Source organism: Rhinichthys klamathensis, unplaced genomic scaffold (assembly GCF_029890125.1).
Source record: "Rhinichthys klamathensis goyatoka isolate OS25496 unplaced genomic scaffold, OSU_Roscu_1.1 h1tg000155l_1, whole genome shotgun sequence".
Classification (NCBI taxonomy): Eukaryota; Metazoa; Chordata; class Actinopteri; order Cypriniformes; family Leuciscidae; genus Rhinichthys; species Rhinichthys klamathensis.
In genome coordinates this window covers 991,227-1,015,000 of record NW_026606690.1, presented here as the reverse complement: position 1 = coordinate 1,015,000, position 23,774 = coordinate 991,227, and the positions used below count along the sequence as shown (strand labels likewise).

Here is a 23,774-nt window from a genome sequence, read left to right as displayed (position 1 = left end):
AAGATCAATTACACCATCAAAATATGAGGAAAATATTATTTTTAATAAGGAGGAAATGAAAACCAAAACACTAAAGGTATTTATCTGACAACATTATTTGGCAAAAAAGGCAAAAATACTGCAGAGAAAAACAAGAAGCTGACAGGAGAAAGCAAACAATGACTACAGCATAATCAGTTATTAATATTCAGTTCCCTCTCGGTTTCGTTGCGTTCATCATCTCTTTGTTTGACTGAATCTGTAACACATTTATAATAATATCTGAGTAAAGGGTGAAGTTTAGGCCGGACATCTAGAGTAGATCATCAGACGGTCCACAGAAACACACACATCTCTGGTGTGTGCAGAGCAGCACACACACACACACACACACACACACACACAGAGAGTGTGTGGCCGCTGGGATCGTGTTCAGCGTCTCGAGATGATTTAAACACAGTCGACGCTCCTGAATCTGCAGTAGCACTGGGTCTAAAACACACATATTCTTCAGTGTGTGACGGGATTAGGCTATAGAGAGAAAGAGCCTTTATAATCACTGAAGCTGTCAATCATAATCACATCAGTTCAGCACCAGCGAGAATAAAACGTTTCTGTCATGAAATTAAAATATTTTAAGACATTTATGAAAATGACCTGCTATATTATGATGCATCAATGCTATGGAGAAAGAACCTTCTAAAAGGAGAAGCTGCTTGAGGTAAAGCTGAAGAGTAAATGATCTCAGTAAACTGAAGCCCGTTCTTTGACACATCCTAGGAGATTAATAATCAGATATCCTAGATACAAAATATAAACTTAATCTTACAACTTACATCTGCACCAAAAGACGCGAATGCGCACATGAACTTGACCGTGCTAGTCTGATGTGTAACACGTGAGCGCGCTGAAAAACGAAAGCTCAGATAATTTACAACATTCTGCTACAATCGTCTTCTCATTATAATGTTAAGCATATGATAGATTGGCGCTGCTCATCTCGCACTAACTGTATTTCATGATCACAGTGATTCCAGGCATCACTGCAGTGCGCGCTTTCAGATCCAGTTTCCCTTAATATCTCCGGTCTGAAGCCTTGCTGTCTAACGCTAACCGATCAGACCTCAGGAACCGCCCCCAAATGCTGCAATAACCAATCAGAGCTCAGGAACCGCCCCAAATGCTGCAATAACCAATCAGAGCTCAGGAACCGCCCCAAATGCTGCAATAACCAATCAGAGCTCAGGAACCGCCCCAAATGCTGCAATAACCAATCAGAGCTCAGGAACCGCCCCCAAATGCTGCAATAACCAATCAAAGCTCAGGAACCGCCCCAAATGCTGCAATAACCAATCAGAGCTCAGGAACCGCCCCAAATGCTGCAATAGCCAATCAAAGCTCAGGAACCGCCCCAAATGCTGCATTAACCAATCAGACCTCAGGAACCACTCCAAATGCTGCAATAACCAATCAGAGCTCTGCTGCAATAACCAATCAGAGCTCAGGAACCGCCCCCAAATGCTGCAATAACCAAACAGAGCTCAGGAACCGCCCCAAATGCTGCAATAACCAATCAGAGCTCAGGAACCGCCCCAAATGAGACCCAGTGAAGAGGATCAGAGAGTTCCAGAGGCGAGCAGAAGGGGTATGGAGGAGACCCAGTGAAGAGGAACGGAGAGTCCCTGAGGCGAGCAGAAGGGGTATGGAGGAGACCCAGTGTAGAGGAACGGAGAGTCCCTGAGGCGAGCAGAAGGGGTATGGAGGAAACCCAGTGAAGAGGAACGGAGAGTCCCTGAGGCGAGCAGAAGGGGTATGGAGGAGACCCAGTGTAGAGGAACGGAGAGTCCCTGAGGCGAGCAGAAGGGGTAAGGAGGAAACCCAGTGAAGAGGAACGGAGAGTCCCTGAGGCGAGCAGAAGGGGTATGGAGGAGACCCAGTGTAGAGGAACGGAGAGTCCCTGAGGCGAGCAGAAGGGGTATGGAGGAAACCCAGTGAAGAGGAACGGAGAGTCCCTGAGGCGAGCAGAAGGGGTATGGAGGAGACCCAGTGTAGAGGAACGGAGAGTCCCTGAGGCGAGCAGAAGGGGTATGGAGGAGACCCAGTGTAGAGGAACGGAGAGTCCCTGAGGCGAGCAGAAGGGGTATGGAGGAGACCCAGTGAAGAGGAACGGAGAGTCCCTGAGGCGAGCAGAAGGGGTATGGAGGAGACCCAGTGTAGAGGAACGGAGAGTCCCTGAGGCGAGCAGAAGGGGTATGGAGGAGACCCAGTGTAGAGGAACGGAGAGTCCCTGAGGCGAGCAGAAGGGGTATGGAGGAGACCCAGTGAAGAGGAACGGAGAGTCCCTGAGGCGAGCAGAAGGGGTATGGAGGAGACCCAGTGAAGAGGAACGGAGAGTCCCTGAGGCGAGCAGAAGGGGTATGGAGGAGACCCAGTGAAGAGGAACGGAGAGTCCCTGAGGCGAGCAGAAGGGGTATGGAGGAGACCCAGTGTAGAGGAACGGAGAGTCCCTGAGGCGAGCAGAAGGGGTATGGAGGAAACCCAGTGAAGAGGAACGGAGAGTCCCTGAGGCGAGCAGAAGGGGTATGGACAAACGGTCAGTCTGTGGAATCGACAAGAGCGCGCAAGTAGATTTTTTCTTAATATCCAGTTCTCCTGTTGTTTCAGCTTAGTTTCTATCAGAAGGTAGGGCTATTTTCGATTCTGTGTTTATTTTAATTTTTTACCTTCTCACAAATCTGTATTTTAATTAGACGCGTTGCTACTTTATAACAGTAAATTGAATAGTTTGCGCGTCTGTATAGTATTGCAGTCTAAATTGCATAGCACTTAAGTGAGTCACTGGCCAAGGGCTAGTTTCGATTTATCCCATTTTCGGATTATTTGAGGGTGCTGTGTTAATTGCTGGGCAGAGACAGCTGTCCTCACTCAGTACTTTGAGTGCATTATATCTATGTAGTGTGCGCGCTGTCGCGGAAGCGTCAGCGGAAGCGTTTCAGCCTCCTCGTGTGAAGACCGACTCGGGTAAAGACCATCGACTCTACCTGTGCGACTCCACCGAGCAAAGACATCAGCTAAGCACTCAAGTATCTACATCTCCCTTCCCTTCCCTACTCCTATCCTTATCCTATTTCCCTTAAACGTCATGTGCTTTCAATACATTCCTGTTGTCTCTCGACAACGCTCACTCATCACGTACAGAAGGCAGCGCAATCCTGCTAATCTGCGTCCTATTCTCTTATCCTCACACTCACCTCTCACTCTTTCTATGGGTCTATGGAACTGCCAATCAGCAGTCAATAAAGCTGACTTCATTCCAGCTTTTGCTTCTCATTCTACTCTTAATATTTTAGGCTTAACTGAGACCTGGATCCGTCCAGAAGACTCAGCAACCCCTGCTGCTCTCTCTAACAACTTCTCTTTCTCTCACACACCTCGCCAGTCCGGGAGGGGTGGGGGTACTGGTCTTCTCATTTCTAACAATTGGAAATACTCAACTCTCTCCTCTCTATGCAATAACAACTCATTTGAATATCATGCTATTACACTTACAATTCCCATTAAGATCCAGATTGTAGTCATTTATCGCCCCCCAGGTCAACTGGGAAGCTTTGTAGAGGAGCTAGATGTGCTGCTGTCCTCTTTCCCTGAGGATGGCACTCCACTCGTAGTCTTTGGTGATTTCAACATTCATCTAGAGAAGCCGTATGCTACAGACTTCATCTCTCTCCTAGCCTCTTTCGATCTCAGACGGCTCATCACCACAGGTACTCACAAGTCAGGCAACCAACTGGACCTGGTTTACACACGCAACTGCATCACAGACAACATTTTGGTGAAACCTCTTCACGTTTCAGATCATTTCCTCATTACTTTCAATCTACAACTCACTACCCAAACTCCACCAACTCCCCTACCAGTTACTTTCAGACGAAACCTCCGCTCACTTTCTCCCTCCAATCTTTCCTCTACTGTGTCATCCTCTCTTCCCTCACCCTCAAAATTCTCATCTCTGGATGTGAATACCGCAACGGATACTTTATGCTCCACTTTAACTTCTTCTTTAGACACTATCTGCCCTCTCTCCTCCAGGCCAGCACGCGCCACTCCCTCTAACCCGTGGTTATCTGAGGTTCTTCGTGAACACCGAACCAAACTCAGAGCAGCGGAGAGAAAATGGCGCAAATCGAATGATACATCTGACCTGAGTATGTATCAATCTCTGCTCTCTGCTTTTTCTGTTGATGTTCACGCTGCAAAATCTTCATACCTCCACAACAAGATCAACACCGCCCCTAACACACGAACACTTTTCAAGACATTCAACTCTCTCCTCTGTCCACCACCACCACCACCACCCACCTCCTCTTTAACTGCTGATGACTTTGCTAACTTCTTCACTAACAAAACAACAACTATCAGCAGTCAGTTCTCTAATCCACACACACAGGAACCTAGACCAACCACTCCCACAGCCAATAACCTTCTCTCCTCCTTCACTCCACTAACCGAGGAAGTAGTATCTAAACTTCTCCTCTCCAGTCATCCTACCACATGCCCTCTGGACCCCATCCCCTCACACCTTCTACAAGCCATCTCTCCCACACTTTTACCAGCACTAACACACATCATCAACTCATCCCTCCACACTGGCATTTTCCCTACAGCATTTAAGCAGGCTCGGGTAACTCCACTGCTTAAAAAAACAACATTAAACACATCACTCCTAGAGAATTACAGACCTATCTCTCTCCTACCATTCATTGCGAAAACACTTGAACGAGTTGCTTTCAACCAAGTATCATCTTTCCTGTCTCTGAACGACCAGCTGGATGTCAACCAATCTGGCTTCAAGAAAGGGCATTCAACCGAGACCGCATTACTATCAGTCACAGAAGCCCTGCGGATCGCTAAAGCTGCTTCCAAGTCATCAGTTCTCATCCTCCTGGACCTCTCTGCTGCCTTCGACACTGTGAATCATCAGATCCTTCTGTCCACCCTCTCATCACTGGGCATCACTGGAACTGCCCTCCACTGGTTTGAGTCCTATCTCACAGGTAGGTCCTTCAGGGTCGCATGGAGAGGCGAGGTATCCAAAGCACATCAACTGACCACAGGGGTTCCCCAGGGTTCAGTGCTTGGACTGCTCCTCTTCTCCATTTACACCACATCACTGGGACCCATCATACAGGCACATGGTTTCTCTTACCATTGCTATGCTGATGACACCCAGCTCTACCTCTCATTTCAACCAGATGATCCCACAGTAGCTGCTCGAATCTCAAGCTGTCTGGCGGACATCTCGGCATGGATGAAGGAACATCACCTGCAGCTCAACCTGACAAAAACTGAGCTTCTCATCCTCCCTGCTAATCTGTCTCCACAGCACGACTTCACTATCCAGCTAGATTCTTCCTCAATCACCCCATCAAAGTCGGTCAGAAATCTTGGTGTAATCTTTGATGACCAGCTGACCTTCACAGACCACATTACAAAGACAGCTCGATCATGCAGGTTTGCACTGCACAACATCAGGAAGATCAGGCCTTTCCTAACTGAGCATGCAACACAACTTCTTGTCCAGGCCCTGGTTATCTCTAGGCTTGATTACTGCAATGCTCTTCTGGCTGGACTTCCATCATGTGCAACTAAACCTCTACAAATGATCCAGAACGCTGCTGCTCGTCTGGTCTTCAACGAGCCCAAAAGGGCCCACGTCACTCCTCTGTTCATCTCCCTGCACTGGCTACCACTCGCTGCTCGCATCAAGTTCAAGGCATTGACACTTGCTTACAGATTGACCACAGGCTCAGCTCCTTCCTACTTTCACTCGCTCCTACGAGTCTACATCCCTACCAGAAGCCTACGATCAATCAATGAGCGACGGCTCGTGGTACCTTCACAAAGAGCCACAAAATCACTCTCCAGAACATTCTCATTCACGGTTCCATGCTGGTGGAATGATCTCCCCACCCTCGTCCGTAATGCAGAATCCCTGACAGCATTTAAAAGACAACTGAAAACTCATCTCTTCCGTGAGCACTTAACTTAAAGTGAACTTAAACTTAAAAAAAAAAAAAAAAAAAAACTTTAAATCCTCACTTGTCTGGTTTGCTCACCTCACTCTGAGCAAACATTGCTCACCTCACTCTGAGCAATGTTTGAACTTTGTATTTTGAGCACTTCTTGGGTTGCTATTGTCTCTTCACGATGACTCGTTTGGTTAGTCCTCAGATGTAAGTCGCTTTGGATAAAAGCGTCTGCTAAATGACTAAATGTAAATGTAAATGTATGGAGGAAACCCAGTGAAGAGGAACGGAGAGTCCCTGAGGCGAGCAGAAGGGGTATGGAGGAAACCCAGTGTAGAGGAACGGAGAGTTCCAGAGGCGAGCAGAAGGTGTATGGAGGAGACCCAGTGAAGAGGAACGGAGAGTCCCTGAGGCGAGCAGAAGGGGTATGGAGGAGACCCAGTGAAGAGGAACGGAGAGTTCCAGAGGCGAGCAGAAGGGGTATGGAGGAAACCCAGTGTAGAGGAACGGAGAGTTCCAGAGGCGAGCAGAAGGGGTATGGAGGAGACCCAGTGAAGAGGAACGGAGAGTTCCAGAGGCGAGCAGAAGGGGTATGGAGGAGACCCAGTGAAGAGGAACGGAGAGTTCCAGAGGCGAGCAGAAGGGGTATGGAGGAGACCCAGTGAAGAGGAACGGAGAGTCCCTGAGGCGAGCAGAAGGGGTATGGAGGAAACCCAGTGTAGAGGAACGGAGAGTTCCAGAGGCGAGCAGAAGGGGTATGGAGGAGACCCAGTGAAGAGGAACGGAGAGTTCCAGAGGCGAGCAGAAGGGGTATGGAGGAAACCCAGTGTAGAGGAACGGAGAGTTCCAGAGGCGAGCAGAAGGGGTATGGAGGAGACCCAGTGAAGAGGAACGGAGAGTTCCAGAGGCGAGCAGAAGGGGTATGGATGAGACCCAGTGAAGAGGAACGGAGAGTTCCAGAGGCGAGCAGAAGGGGTAAGGAGGAGACCCAGTGAAGAGGAACGGAGAGTTCCAGAGGCGAGCAGAAGGGGTATGGAGGAGACCCAGTGAGGAGGAACGGAGAGTTCCAGAGGCAAGCAGAAGGGGTATGGAGGAGACCCAGTGAGGAGGAACGGAGAGTTCCAGAGGCGAGCAGAAGGGGTATGGAGGAGACCCAGTGAAGAGGAACGGAGAGTTCCAGAGGCGAGCAGAAGGGGTATGGAGGAGACCCAGTGAAGAGGAACGGAGACTTCCAGAGGCGAGCAGAAGGGGTATGGAGGAGACCCAGTGAGGAGGAACGGGGAGTTCCAGAGGCAAGCAGAAGGGGTATGGAGGAGACCCAGTGAGGAGGAACGGAGACTTCCAGAGGCGAGCAGAAGGGGTATGGAGGAGACCCAGTGAAGAGGAACGGAGAGTTCCAGAGGCGAGCAGAAGGGGTATGGAGGAGACCCAGTGAAGAGGAACGGAGACTTCCAGAGGCGAGCAGAAGGGGTATGGAGGAGACCCAGTGAGGAGGAACGGGGAGTTCCATTGGCGAGCAGAAGGGGTATGGAGGAGACCCAGTGAGGAGGAACGGAGTTCCATTTGCGAGCAGAAGGGGTATGGAGGAGACCCAGTGAGGAGGAACGGAGAGTTCCAATGGCGAGCAGAAGGGGTATGGAGGAGACCCAGTGAGGTGGAACGGAGAGTTCCAGAGGCGAGCAGAAGGGGTATGGAGGAGACCCAGTGAGGAGGAACGGAGAGTTCCAGAGGCGAGCAGAAGGGGTATGGAGGAGACCCAGTGAGGAGGAACGGAGAGTTCCAGAGGCGAGCAGAAGGGGTATGGAGGAGACCCAGTGAGGAGGAACGGAGAGTTCCAGAGGCGAGCAGAAGGGGTATGGAGGAGACCCAGTGAAGAGGAACGGAGACTTCCAGAGGCGAGCAGAAGGGGTATGGAGGAGACCCAGTGAGGAGGAACGGGGAGTTCCATTGGCGAGCAGAAGGGGTATGGAGGAGACCCAGTGAGGAGGAACGGAGAGTTCCATTTGCGAGCAGAAGGGGTATGGAGGAGACCCAGTGAGGAGGAACGGAGAGTTCCATTGGCGAGCAGAAGGGGTATGGAGGAGACCCAGTGAGGTGGAACGGAGAGTTCCAGAGGCGAGCAGAAGCCCGGCTAAAGACCCTACGGCCCATGGTGGCTAGGCGAGCAGAAGGGGTATGGAGGTGACCCAGTGAAGAGGAACGGAGACTTCCAGAAGGGGTGTAGGGCTGTGGGAGATCTGAAAGCTGGAGCGAGGTTATGAAGAGATGTGTAAGTGAGGAGAAGAATTTTAAATTCAATCCGGGATTTGATAGGAAGCCAATGTAGCTGTTGGAGTGATGGGGTAATATGTGGGATAGATGGAGTCCGGGTTATGATACGAGCTGCAGAATTCTGAATCAGCTGGAGTTTGAGGAGACCTTTGTGGTAAACCAGATAAAAGAGAATTACAGTAATCAATGCGAGAGGTGGCAAGCGAAACAACAATTATAGCGGAACTACGCAGAGTGAGAAATGGACGGAGACGAGCAATATTGCGAAGATGAAAAGAACAAGACCTGGTTATGTTATTAATGCGAGCTTCAAATGAAAGGGCACTGTCGAAGATGACCCCCAAGTTCCTAACCTGGCGGGAAGGAGAAACGGAAGAACCCTCAATGGATAAAGAAAAACTGCAGGACCTAGAGAGAGTAGAGTTAGTGCCAATAAGGAGTACTTCAGTCTTACTGCCATTACGTTTGAGGAAGGTGGTAGAAACCAGACATTTATTTGGTGAAAGCAGTTGGTAAGACAGGCCGGGGAGAGAGTGGAACCAGGGTTTGTAATCCATAAAGCTGTGCATCATCAGCGTAACAGTGGAATTTAATACTGAATTTGGAAAAGATATAGCCGAGTGGGAGAATGTAGATTAGGAACAATAGGGAACCTAGGACAGAACCTTGGGGGACACCACAGCCAACAGAAGACATTTCTTTAGTTGTACAAACTGTACGGTTGGAAAGGTATGAAGTGAACCAGGCATTAGTATACCAGTGATACCAATATTGGATAAACGGTTCAAGAGAATATGGTGTGAAATTATGTCGAAAGCTGCACTCAAATCAAGTAAAGCAAGAATATATAAGGACCCCTCCATCAGCAGCCATTAGCAGATTTTTTGTTACTCTCCCTAGGGCGGTTTCTGTGCTATGCTCAGAACGAAAGCCTGACCGGAAACACTCATACAAGTTATTATTGCTAAGGTGAGCATGAACCTGCGCTGACACTGATTTTTCAAGAAGTTTTTTAATAAATGGAAGATTTGAGATGGGACGAAAATTATCTAGTTTGTTAGGGTCAGCACCTTCTTAAGTAAGAAACGTACGAGTACTCGAGTACCCGTGCCCATCCCTATTATTTACGTGTGCGCTGGTATAATGAGAGGATTCACACAGAACTGAACTCTGCTGGTTTCAGGCGTTCTGCAGTGACTGGGTTACACTGCTCTGATTGGCTGTTGAGCAGGGCGTGGGAAGATGTTTTAGGTTGGGAGTGCTGCTTTCTTTTGGGGGGGGGGGGGGGGGGGGGGGGGGGCACCACTTTTGAATAAGAAACAATATCAAGTTTATAAAACTCGTCAAAACTCCGTGAATCACAACAAGTGTATCGGTGGGAACACTCGTGTAAACAGCACACACACTCGATCTCGATCACACTGGCTAACGTTCCCTTACACACACTGCCTTACGCTACCTTACACACACTGGCTAACGCTACCCTACACACACTGGATAACGCTACCTTATACACACTGGCTAACGTTCCCTTACACACACTGCCTTACGCTACCTTACACACACTGGCTAACGCTACCTTACACACACTGGATAACGCTACCCTGCACACACTGGCTAACGCTACCCTACACAGACTGGCTAACGCTACCTTACACACACTGGCTAACGCTACCCTACACACACTGGCTAACGCTACCTTACACACACTGGCTAACGCTACCCTACACACACTGGCTAACGCTACCTTACACACACTGTCTAACGCTACCTTACACACACTGGCTAACGCTACCCTACACACACTGGCTAACGCTACCTTACATACACTGGCTAACGCTACCTTACACACACTGGCTAACGCTACCTTACACACACTGGCTAACGCTACTCTACACACACTGGCTAACGCTACCTTACACACACTGGCTAACGCTACCTTACATACACTGGCTAACGCTACCTTACACACACTGGCTAACGCTACCTTACACACACTGGCTAACGCTACCCTACACACACTGGCTAACGCTACCTTACATACACTGGCTAACGATACCTTACACATACACACACTGGCTAACGCTACGCTAATTTGCGTTACATTTACAATCCTGTGAAAACACTTCCCGTGCCCCTGCTGTTGCGTTCATGCCTGAATCTGTTCAAATACTATTCACTGTGGAGCAGTGTGGAGAGGACGCTGGCGCAACTGGCTGCCGCTTCTCCATCAGCGCGCTAAATTGTTTGTTGTTTGTTGACTGGTTTTATATCGGCTGACGTTACCTGCTGCTAACATGCGGCTTTGCTGGATTTTATTTGTTTTTATTCTGGCATTATTTGGAGTTTACGGCAAGATTCATTTTAACTTCCCGGACTGCACTATGCTGAAATACTCTGCCATGGAACTTTTACAGCTTGGTCATTCGGCGCCCCCTGCCACTGGTGTTAGGGAAAAACTGCGATCGCTACAACTTCTCCGCCGGCCAAAGTACGTTCATCGCGGCTCCCGCCGGAATCTGCATTCAAGCGGAGCCGGTATAGACACAGTCTGGTCAACAAGGAGTTTGTATCGCCGCCATTTATCTTTGCGTCATGTCTGCCCTGCTAACTTTTCCTACTTTCAGAAGTCTACCCCATCCAGCTATGTCCGCCTTGACACAATCAGGTTTGCACATCTGAACACTCGCTCTATGAACAACAAAGCGGCTTTACTTTGTGACATTGTTTTGGACAAAAAACTGGACTTTTTCTGCCTTTGTGAAACGTGGCATCAGCCAAATGACTATTTCAATCTAAATATGTGTGCTCTGCCTGGCTACACTTATCTTGATCGGCCGCGCTCTACCGGTAGAGGTGGCGGTCTTGCTGTCATTTACAGATCTGATGTTGCAGTAACTGAGGTTTCATTGCCGTGCTTTTCATCATTTGAATGCTTGGCCTTTAAGTTGAATGGTCTCTCATCAGTTATTGTTTTAAATATCTATCGTCCTCCCAAACCTAACTCAGCATTTTTCTCTGAATTTACTGAGTGTTTAACACTTGCCAGTGCACTCTGTCCAGTTACTCTTTTAACTGGTGATTTTAATATTCATGTCGACAATATGGCTTGCAATAATGCTGTCTGTTTCATGGATATACTAGATTGTTTCAACTTCACTCAGCATGTCAACTTTCCGACACACAAACACGGACATGTATTAGATCTGGTTTGCACTTCAGGAGTACTTATTGATCATCTTGAGTGTACTGATGTATGTATAAGTGATCACAAGCTCCTCACGTTCAATCTAACTCCTCCATCTTTACAGACAGTGAAAGAACGTCTTATCTGTTTTAGGAAAATCAGTGATATTGATCTTGATCGCCTTAGTCAATCTATGGGTGATTTACCTGTTGCGGCCTCTGTTGACCAGTACAATGCTGCTTTTACATCTATTCTGGATGAGTTTGCCCCTCTAAAAGAACGTGTTGTTTCTTTTAAGAGGTCATCTCCCTGGTATACATCTGAGTTGCGCAAGTTGAAGGCGATAGGCAGGCAGTTGGAACGGAAATATAAAAAATCAGGCCTCACAGTTCATAGACAAATGTTTGATCAGCATCAGATTGAGTATCATAATGCTCTCAAAGCTGCGAAAGTGGCTTATTATTCTACAATTATTAGTAGTAACATCTCAAATCCCAGAGTTTTGTTTAGAACAGTCAATAATCTAATTAAATCTCCCAGTAACTTTAACTGTCCTTCCACTGAGCAGTGTAATGCATTTCTCAATTATTTCTCATCTAAGATTGAGAATATCTATAACGCTATTGCCTGTGAGGATGCTTTTGAGTTTGTTGAGCTCCTTATCTCTCTGGTCTCGCTTTTTCAAGTTTCAGTACTGTTGATCTTGATTTTATTTCTAAACTTGTTTTGTCAATGAATTCTACTACTTGCATACTTGATCCACTACCTACGACTGTTTTGAAAAACTGTCTGCCTGTCATTGTGCCCCACATCACTGCTATTGTCAATACCTCACTCAACACAGGGAATGTCTCTTCTGCTTTAAAAATGGCTGCAGTTACACCAGTTCTTAAAAAGCCTGGGAGTGATATCACCGATATGTCAAATTATCGACCCATCTCCAATTTACCTTTCCTGGCTAAAGTACTTGAGCGTGTGGTTGTTGGGCAACTCCATACTCATCTTTCTACGTACAGCATACTAGAACCTTTTCAATCCGGGTTTAGATCTGGCCACAGTACAGAGACCGCTCTAGTCAGGGTCCTGAATGACCTCCTTGTTATAGCTGACTCTGGGGCTTGTGGCATTTTGGTTTTATTAGACCTTAAGGCTGCATTTGATACCATATGTCACAGCATATTATTGGACAGATTGCATATTTGGACCGGTCTGTCTGGAACTGTGTTAAACTGGTTTAAATCCTACCTCTCTAATCGTTCCCAATTTGTCTACCTGGGTTCTAACAGATCGCAGACTGTGCCTCTATGTCAGGGTGTCCCTCAGGGGTCAGTTTTGGGTCCTGTTTTATTTAGTATTTATATGCTACCTCTTGGGCAGATCATTCGGAGGTATGGCCTGAGCTTCCACTGTTATGCGGACGACACCCAGATTTATATCAGCTCTCAGCCTGATCTTAATTATTCCTCTTCTAAACTTTCTGACTGTTTCTTGGAAATTAAAGCATGGATGAAACTAAACTTTCTAAAATTAAACTGCTCCAAAACTGAAATCTTATTAATTGGCACTCCAATTAATGTCAGTAAATGTAAGGATTTTAAACTTTCAGTTGACAATACCCAATTGTCCCCTTCTGACCAGGTGCGTAATCTGGGTGTGATTTTTGATGCCCAGTTAACTTTTAACTCACATTTTAAAAACATAACGAAAGTTGCTTTTTTCCATCTGAGGAACATTGCACGTATTAGACCATTTCTCTCTAGGCCTGATGCAGAGAGGCTTATCCATGCCTTCATCACATCGAGGCTTGATTACTGTAACTCTCTCTTTGCGGGTTTACCAGCAAATTCTATTAGGAGGTTGCAATATATACAAAACTCGGCCGCACGTGTCTTGACTCATACATCCTCACGCCAACACATTACACCTGTGCTCCAGCAACTGCATTGGCTTCCAGTTCAGCTACGTATTGATTTTAAAACCTTGATTTTAACCTATAGAGCAGTACATGGGTTGGCTCCAGATTACATCTGTGATTTAGTTTCTCCATCCATTCCCGCTCGCTCTCTCCGTTCTGCTGGCTCTCTTTCTCTGTGGCAGCCTCGTTGTAAATTAAAAACCATTGGCGGAAGGGCCTTTTCCTACAACGCACCAAAATTATGGAACACATTACCTACAACTATTAGGGATGCTGATTCTCTGGATTGTTTTAAGAAACTTCTTAAGACATATCTTTTTAGTCAAGCTTTCAATTTATAATTGTATTATTTTGTTGTACTTCTTTTTACTATTTCTTTATTTATTTTATCCTCATGTTTGATTGTTTTGTTCTGTACTGTAGCGCTTTGAGTCTGAGAAAGGCGCATGACAAATAAAATGTATTATTATTATTATTATTATTATTATGCCCTCAACACTGCACACACACACTGCACACACACACTGCAAACTAGGGCTGGGTATCGAGTTTGATACTTTTTAGGTACCGACCGAATTGCCTCTATCCATCGCTGGCACGCTTAACTCGCTGTCTTAACCAACGGTCTAGTGAAGATTTCTCTACAGCCTATCGGGATGTGCGAAACTGCCTGGAATCTGACTCTACCCTACATAACCTGGACGCTGATGCACATCTTAATCTTTTTAATTCTACTTGCTCAGACATTATGAACTCTATTGCGCCCCTGAAGTACAAAAATCACAAGCCCGCACCCGTGCCTTGGCACACCGACACTACACGTACCCTTAGACGGGCATGTAGACAGGCTGAGAGCAAATGGAAAAGGACCATCTGCAGGTTTCGTATGAAATCATAGAAAACGCCTACAAGGTGTTCCAGAAAGCTGCAAAGTCTGCAAAATGTAAACATTTATCTGAACTCATATCCAACAATCGCCATAAACCTCAAGCGCTCTTTGCTACTATTGACTCGGTTTTAAATCCTTCTGTGCATCCCATCTTGGAGCCCTCTACTGTTCTCTGCGACAACTTTGGGAAGTTTTTTGTTGATAAGATTGATTCCTTAAGATCTGATTTGTCTAACTCTGTATATACGCATGATACTCTACTCTGTCCATCCACCTGGTCTGAGTTTGAGCTGATTGACCTAGACACATGTAACGAAATTGTTGGTTATGTAAAACCTACTATCTGTCCTCAGGATATCATTCCACCTCTTTTCTTGAGACAAATCATGGCCACAGTTGGTCCTGGCCTGTTACTATTAATTAACAAATGCCTGTCAACTGGCTCCTTCCCAAACAGTCTGAAAGTTGCCGTGGTGACGCCATATCTAAAAAAAAAACTATCTTGATCCCTCCTCTCTTTGTAACTTCCATCCTATTTCTAACTTACCTTACATTTCGAAGATCCTTGAGAGAATTGTACTGATTCAACTACAATCATACTTATCAGTAGATTCTCTCCACGAAACTTTCCAATCTGGTTTTAAAGCTTTACACAGCACTGAATCCGCTCTTTTACGAGTTTCGAGTGATATTTTCACTGTAACCGACTCTGGGAAATCCCTGGCGCTAGTATTAGATTTGAGTGCTGCATTTGACCTAGTTGATCATGAGGTCCTTCTGCAGCGCCTGGAGATATCTGTGGGTATTCAAGGCATAGTCTTGCAGTGGTTCCGCTCTTATCTGACCAACAGATGTTTTAGTGTCCGTATTGGGCATCACTCCTCCTCTAGTGTGCCCCTGAACTGCGGAGTCCCACAGGGATCAATCCTCGGCCCCGTATTGTTTATTCTGTATTTGCTACCACTGACTTCCATCTTCAATAAATATGGAGTATCCTTCCATCTGTATGCCGATGATACGCAGATCTATTTTCCTCTAAAACATAATGATAAAAATGGTCTACAACCTCTGCTTGCCTGTCTGAGTGAACTTAAACTTTGGCTTTCAAGTAACTTTCTAAATTTAAATGAAAATAAAACAGAGATAATTATTTTCGGGCCAAAGGAAAAACTGTGTGTATGATGTTGACTGTGGTACCCTCGCAACGTATGAAACTCACTGTGCTCGAAACCTGGGCTTCTTATTTGACCACAACCTAAAATTTGAGAAACAGATCAGTGCTGTTGTAAAGTCATGCTTTTTCCATCTCCGCCAACTTTCCAAAGTGAAACCTTTTTTAACTCAGCACAATCTCCGAATAGTAATTCATGCATTTGTAACATCTCGACTAGACTATTGCAATTCTCTTTACTTTGGTCTATCCCAGTCTTCTCTCTCTCGCTTACAGTTAGTGCCAAACGCAGCGGCTAGACTCCTCACTGGGACACGCAAGTATGAATCGATCACTCCCATCTTATTTAAACTTCACTGGCTACCTATCAAATTTAGAATTGATTTTAAAATTTTACTTTTTGTGTATAAAGCTCTTAACAATCTGGCGCCTCAGTACCTGACCGACCTGCTCTGTCTGTACACTCCGTCTCGTACCCTAAGATCCAGTGACCACTGCCTTCTTACCGTCCCTAGATCCAGACTTAAAAAACGAGGCGATCGTGCTTTTGCGACTGCAGGCCCAAAACTCTGGAACAGTCTGCCCCTCTATATCAGACTGGCTCCCTCAGTTTCCATATTTAAATCCTCTTTAAAGACCTTTTTATTTTCTATTGCTTTTAATTCGCCCTGACTTTTAGTTGCTTATTTCTATTGTCCTGTACTGCATTATATTATATCTTCTCCTTTGTACAGCACTTTGGTCGGCCTTGGCTGTTTTTAAATGTGCTTTATAAATAAATATTGTATTGTATTGATACTACCGAGTATCGAAACATGTCTTGTTTTTCGGTACCAAATTTCGATACCTAAGGGGTTAATCTCGTCAACGTTAGTGAAACATGCATGCAGCATGGTCGGCTGTGGCGGAAAAACACTAGTTACGCGGCTGTCCAGAGACGTGGCTCGTCGCACGTGAGGCTGTAGTGTGTGTGTGTCTGTGTAAGCGTCCCAGCCGTCCAGATAGAAAATATGTGGAAAAGTTCAAAAGTGTACCTACCTATGTACCAGACTCGATGGCAGAAGCACGCGATGCAACATTTTCGACAATGGCACTGAAAAGCGCACAGTGATAAAGTGATAAAGTTTATCCGTCTTCGACTGCAAGAACTGGAGCGCGTCACAAATGAACCGAAACTCTGCGTATATATTATACTTGCCTCACAGGCATGACAAATAGGCCTATAGACGGTCAAAATATGTCTACTTTTAAATGAAACAATTAGAAATAAATAGTTTGATTATGTAACCCATATATCGCGCCCGCGCAGTCACTATTGCAGGAATGACGAGTCAGCATCGCCATATTCATCTTTGCAGCCAACACACTCAGTAAACACTTGTTTATTAATAAACCATTAAAATATCTCCTTGCTATTTTTTCCCAGACACATTTCTTCTTTTGCCAGTGCTTAGCGGCAAGCTTTATGTGTGCTGAGCGCGAGGCGTGTATCCCGCCCCCTGGAGCCTATATTTAATTCAATTCACATTTATTTGTATAGCATTTTTCACAAAACATATCGTTTCAAAGCAGCTTTACAGAAAATGCATGTGTCTAAATTACAATCTAGAGTGATCTGTTATCAGAGGTGACTGTGTGTGTAATGCATTTCAATTAATTTTCATTCAGTTTCATTGTTAAATAATGCATTAAGTTAAGGCAGAAACAATGAGCTCATTGAAGTAAAGAATAGGCTACATGTTGTTAAATGATTAGGAAACATAAAACATTAACATTGGTGCTATTTTACAGACTCAAATATGAGTGTAAACAAGTCAACAAACTGAAAAAATAAAAGTTTTTTTTTTAGATTGTGTAATATTGTTAAAACGGATATCATAAAATTGGTATCGAAAAAAGTATCGTTCAGGAACCGGTATCGAAGTCAAGGTATCGAAGATTTTGTTACGATATCCAGCCCTAGTGATAACTAACGTTTTTATTTTTTATTTGGAGGCTAATGCGCAATTGACCTATGGCTAAGCCCCGCCCCCTCCACTCACTCGGACACAGTCAACATTGGGGGACAGGCGCTGTCACAGTAGGAGACGTTTCACAGGAGGCAATCGGTGATGTTTGGAGACAGAAAGATTATATATATCGACTCGAAGTCACCTAAAGGGCCTTAACTATTCATTGGAGGGTTATATTAATAATTTTATTGTTGAGAAGGTCGATGAAAAGCTTCAGCTCCAGGTAAAACTTTACAGGTCACAGTGTAAACGTGATAAACCGCATCTCGTTGCCATCAGCATCTCAGACAACAAGAGGATCAGCATTGGTCATGCACTGCAGTCAAGTTAATATATTGCTGTAATCAACACTTTTCACTGTTAAGCAATCATGGCAACTGTTATTATAATCATCATTATTTTACTGATGAATTCTGTGTGACGCATCACTATCATCCTCCTCCAGACCAGCACACACACACACACACACCGCTGTGATTACTACAAACACTGCATCATTAAAGCTGCATTTCCCAGCATCCCTGCGTTCAGAAAACAGTCACTTCAAGACCAGAGTGGGCAATGAACTAACTGTGCTCTCACACACACACACACACACACACACACACACACACACACACACACACACACACACACACACACACACACACACACACACACACACACACACACACACACACACACACACACACACTGCTACTCTCACACAACGCACACACTGGTGCTCACACAGGCGTCAGTGAGCGGAACAATCATGCACTTGTGTGTGTGTAGCAGCTGAACACATCACACACACATGAATCTGTCAGTGAATACACAATCATCACAGATGACAGCCAGTGAACCAGGGCTGGGCGATACGTAAAAAATATTTTATCGATAATCGCCTTAAGAAATATCGCGATATCCGATTATATCGTCTTCCCAAGCCCCGCCCCCTACACACCCCGCTGGAGACAACACACACGGAATACACACTAACACAGTTTGGCTGCACTTTATCTAATGATAGCCTGCCAATTTGGTTTGTTTAATTTAATGATTGATAGATTAAAGGTTTTACTTTGGTTAGTTTGAGCTTAAACGAGCAAAAACATTAGCCTTGCTTGCTAGTGTTGCTAATAATTTCCTCACTGTTCTTATTGCCTCTGTGATTGAAACGAATTTCGTTTCACGAGAAGAAAATGTTAAATACAACAGAACAGAACAGAACACAATTTGGTGATTGTAAGAATGGTGAATGCATGATGTTATAGCAAGGCAATTTTCATAAGATCCGATTTTCTCCTCTTTTTTTTGGCGGTATCGCCTGATTTAATGATATTTTTAATTTCCTAATAATATGTAGCGCTGTTTTTAAACTTTTATTCAAACTGTAATATATTTGTTATTTGTCTAAAATTAGGAATGAAAAACGAAGTGTTTCGTTCTGCGTGAGCAAAAACGTTTAGTTTTTTCCTCCTCCTTTATGGTTTTACAGTTCCAATGTCACCTTATTTATTTAGACCGAAGTCATTAAATTATATTTGGGGATTTCTTTGTTTGTTTTGTTTATTTATTTTTTTAATCTAAAGCAAAGTATAACTCTCCCATTATAGCCATACTGTAACGGAGCTGCCAACATCCGTTTGCAATATAACGAAATTTTAATTTTAATTACAATGGTCATGTTTGTGCTTTTTGATTAGGCCTATTTATTATGTGCAACATTTAAAATTAATATTCAGAAACTGGTAAAGTTAGCCTACTTCTACCATTTGTTTTTCTGATGAACTTTTATCAGCCTGCAAACCAAAATAAAATAGGCCTAGGCTACTGGATTATATGAAGAAAAATGTTTAACAAAATTACGAAAGTAAGGATAAATGATGTTTGACAGGGAGCGCATCTCAAGGCCACAGACTCCTGTCAGTTGGAGAAGTCAGCGCCGAACAACAGGCAAATAAAATACTAAACTAATTAAAGTTACAAAAGTTCAGTGAGTGATTTTCTTTTTCTTTTGTTCTTTGATCAACATTAATGGTGGCAGTGAGTATAGGCTGTCATGGACACAGGCCTACTGTCTTTCTTTCTCAACCGTTAAGACAAAACCGGCTGTGTTTACCGGGATATGTGAACTTGAAAAGAGGTGTGCACCCACTGAAGCCTTTCCACGGTTTAAACAATAATTCTTCTGATGTTTATTCATGTTTATTTGATGCTATAAATTAACTGAAAGGATAATTGTGAGATAATTCTGTGTATTTGTCCACTATATGAGACAGTTCTTCTCAGCTCAGAAAACAGCGCGCATGCAGACGCGTTCTCTTTCGTCTTGCGCTTTAAGAATGCTATCAAGAATCGATTTTCTATTCTTAATCCTACTAACTAGGGCTATGTGAAATATAAGCCTATCTCTATGTCATTTTTTGATATTGACAATTATCGTCTGGAAACAGACTGTTAAATCGACATTGCGATACTTGCGAGACATCGTCGATATACAATAATATCGTCATATGGCCCAGCCCTACAGTGAACACACACACACACACACACACACACACACACACACACACACACTGAAGGGTCACTGGAACACTTACTACATCATAAACATGTTCATTAAAACATCACTGCATTATTCACACTAATGAAGATCCGAAGGTGATATGAGTTTAGCCGGATCGACCAATCAGAAGCAGTCTGTAACTAAACACATAGTTGTGATCCTCAAATCTGATTGGCTGCACTGTTTGTTGTACTGACTTATTGAACTGTTGTATAAAAGCAATATGACACCCATAATCACAAACATCAGTCATGTGATCATCTACGGCCCAATCACAGTTGTGATGATGATACTGTACGAGTCACATGTATAACCAGCCTGATTTCATCCTATATATATATGTGTGTGTGTGTGTGTGTGTGAAGCACTGTATTAGACTAATGTAAGGTTGATCAGCTGATGGTAAGTGCGGATTATGAAGTGTTTCCAGATCATCACTCACGGTAACGCGCATCTGTTTGTACTCACATCTGAAGCATGATGTCGTTCAGATAAACCCCGTCCACTAAAGTCATAAACTCCGACAGATGAGAGCCATCCGAGAGGAGCCGAGAGACAGTCTTCACCTGCAAACACACACACACATGAACGCGCAGCACACACACACACACACGCATGATCTGATGAAGCGCGCGCTCACCCAGCACACCAGAGGAGACTGCAGAAAATCCTCCAACAAAGCCGTGAAAACCTCCTCCATCGTGTCCGTCGTGTGGGGATAAAGCGGGAGAGCTCTGAGAAGGAGTGTGTTTATAACGCGCTCATTCTGTCGACATTCATCGCGTATTATTCCTCCCGATCCCGCAGCAGGAGTGCGGGAGAATCCTGCAGTTCCGAGCCCGATCCCCGAGCCCGAACCCCGGCTCTCTGAGAGGAAACCCTGCGCGTGCCCTCCTCAGACCAGCGGCGCGAACTCTCCCTTCATCCCGAGAGGAAAGCCGTTGTTTTCCGTTAGATTCTCCGTGACGTGTCGAGCTTCCAGCGGGAACTGTGCGGGGCGCGTCGAGCGCGTGTGTGTGTGTGACTGAAACAAAGCGCCGCCTGTACTACAGCAAACACACTACCGAGGGCACTGATTTACTGCACACTTCCGCCACACACACCGGGGGTCACCAGATGGGTTTAGTTTGACTGTATTCCTCTACTGTAAATTCAATAGAAAGAAAGAATATTAAAATATATAAAATGAATGTGAATGACACGCCCGCAGCGCACTACACTATAGGCTGCACTAATAAACAGCGACTGGAACGGATAAACTTGAGTATGCGAAATGACCTGTCCAGTTATCATCTCAGACATAAACACCGCATTTTTATTTCATTTATAGGTACTGTATACTGTATACGCATAACGGGTACAGTATGATACACCCTGCGTACCCTGAGTATCCGAACACGCCCACTGTGCGCCTGATGCTCCCTTACTAGGCGACATCCGGAGGGAGGAAGCACAGTCTGGAAACACTGACTGAGTTTGAGACACACACACACACACACACACACACACACACACACACACACACACACACACACACAAGATTGTGAAATAATGAACCGTTATAAACCGACATGGAGAAAATAACGAAGCGGCGCGCGACACTCAGTAGCCTATAATATAATAAAACAAAATAGATTAATTGACAATATGTGGACAGAAATTATATGAAGCTCTTACTTGTCAAATGAATCATTAGTGACATCTCGTGGCTTCAAGCAAAAAACTGGTTTACATTTTTACTTACTATAACCTACGATTGCGAGTCACGTGGAAGCCATTCCCGCCACATAAGAAAAAATTGTTTTGTAAATCATAAATTCTAAAGTCAAAATGAAGTCGTAAAAGTTGCAATTATGACAGAAATTATTAAGTAGAAATTATGAAAGTTAAGAGTTTAGCCTTTACGGACTCTTTTCACAGACCGTGATGACGCGTTTAACGTTATCACATCGTAAATACTGCAAAGTTTTTATAAATATATATATTTTTTTAAATGTAGGCTGTGTACATTTATCGCACTATAGCTACTTAGAATCAAATGACAAAAATGAGTAAACGCTGTGGGAGTGACGTGACACTGCCCTCTTCTGACTGTTATCAATCTCTCTTATTCTCTTGTCGAAAGTTGTGAAAACACTATTGTTTAGTTTTTCTTCTGGTATTTGAGCAAATGAGAACACAAAAAATATATGTAATGTATTCTCCCATTCACGGCTATAGTTTACCCAACTATGACGAGTTCCGCTTCTGAGAAACCCGGAAATGTGAAAAGGGTCAATATGTCCTTCATAACTCATGAATGAGTGATAGTTTAACAAACATAAACTGGTGTTAAGGAGAAACTATAAATGCAAACCTTCATAATAACAGAGGTTAAACCTAACCAGGTTAGTCGCATCTCACACATTTTTCAGTGTTGTCTGAGCAAGTCCGTATTTGATTAAAATATTAACACCGTGATAGAGATTTTTGATTACTCATTTTAAGATGTATCAATAGAAAAAAAACAAAGATTATAAAGTTAATTAGGCATTAAAGGTCCACAGCCACATTGACAGTGTATTACATGAATTGTTATGGTGACAATAACATAAAAACAAATGATCTTGAGTATTTATCAATAATAATATAAAATCTTGACTTAATTGGTTTGAAGAGGTTTAACTATGGAAGATCATGGGCCTGATGTGACACATTTAACAGATGTTTCTCGTTTTCATAATGAAGTAACTGATCCTCATGTGTCAGACAGTAGTTCCTGTGGTGTCCGTCTGTAGAGTGTGATCTTCAGCACACTGGGAGTGTTTACTGACGGACAGATGGCTCACGGCAATCGGCCACCTGTCGCTCTCCAGGTGCAGGTCCTGCTGATGCGGTGATGTGTGTGTGCAGAGACATCAGTGTGTGTGTGTGTGTGTGTGTGTGTGTGTGTGAGATGCGCTCTCATCAGCCACTACAGCAACAGCCTGATCCTGCAATACTAGAACAATTTACTGATTTTATTATTTAAATTAATTGACATTCTCCTAACACAAAACATAACAATATGGAACAAGCCCCACCCATTACATGTAGAGAGAGGAGGAGCTAGATGAGGTCAGGCCCCACCCATTACATGTAGAGAGAGGAGGAGCCAGACAAGGTCAAACCCCACCCATTACATGTAGAGAGGAGGAGCTAGATGAGGTCAAGCCCCACCCATTACATGTAGAGAGAGGAGGAGCCAGACAAGGTCAAGCCCCACCCATTACATGTAGAGAGAGGAGCTAGATGAGGTCAAGCCCCACCCATTACATGTAGAGAGAGGAGGAGCCAGACAAGGTCAACCCCCACCCATTACATGTAGAGAGGAGGAGCTAGATGAGGTCAAGCCCCACCCATTACATGTAGAGAGAGGAGGAGCTAGATGAGGTCAGGCCCCACCCATTACATGTAGAGAGCGGAGGAGCTAGACAAGGTCAAGCCCCACCCATTACATGTAGAGAGAGGAGGAGCTAGATGAGGTCAAGCCCCACTCATTACATGTAGATAGAGGAGGAGCTAGATGAGGTCAAGCCCCACCCATTACATGTAGAGAGGAGGAGCTAGATGAGGTCAAGCCCCACTCATTACATGTAGATAGAGGAGGAGCTAGATGAGGTCAAGCCCCACCCATTACATGTAGAGAGAGGAGGAGCCAGACAAGGTCAACCCCCACCCATTACATGTAGAGAGAGGAGGAGCTAGATGAGGTCAAGCCCCACCCATTACATGTAAAGAGAGGAGGAGCTAGA

At 44.7% G+C, this 23,774-nt stretch overlaps 1 protein-coding gene and 1 long non-coding RNA gene across 5 annotated transcripts in view; both read right to left on the bottom strand.

Annotated features, from left to right (window-relative positions):
• ccdc88ab (coiled-coil domain containing 88Ab) overlaps window positions 1-21,127 on the bottom strand; it is a 117,689-nt gene extending 96,562 nt beyond the window's left edge. Inside the window, exons 1-2 of one of the 4 annotated variants that reach the window (XM_056258587.1) lie at window positions 20,642-21,127; window positions 20,470-20,567 (exon numbers count right to left, since the gene is read on the bottom strand). In XM_056258587.1, the coding sequence (XP_056114562.1) occupies window positions 20,470-20,567; window positions 20,642-20,701 (158 nt within the window). In that variant the 5' untranslated portion in view covers window positions 20,702-21,127. The remainder of the gene's footprint in view (window positions 1-20,469; window positions 20,568-20,641) is intronic. The other 3 variants (XM_056258585.1, XM_056258586.1, XM_056258589.1) reach the window with 3 other exon arrangements.
• LOC130090947 (uncharacterized) lies at window positions 5,843-6,189 on the bottom strand. The gene is made up of 2 exons (XR_008807748.1): window positions 6,121-6,189; window positions 5,843-6,023 (listed from the first exon to the last, which is right to left on the bottom strand). It is a non-coding gene; the product is annotated as an uncharacterized LOC130090947 (long non-coding RNA).
• Window positions 21,128-23,774: the final 2,647 nt, after the last annotated feature.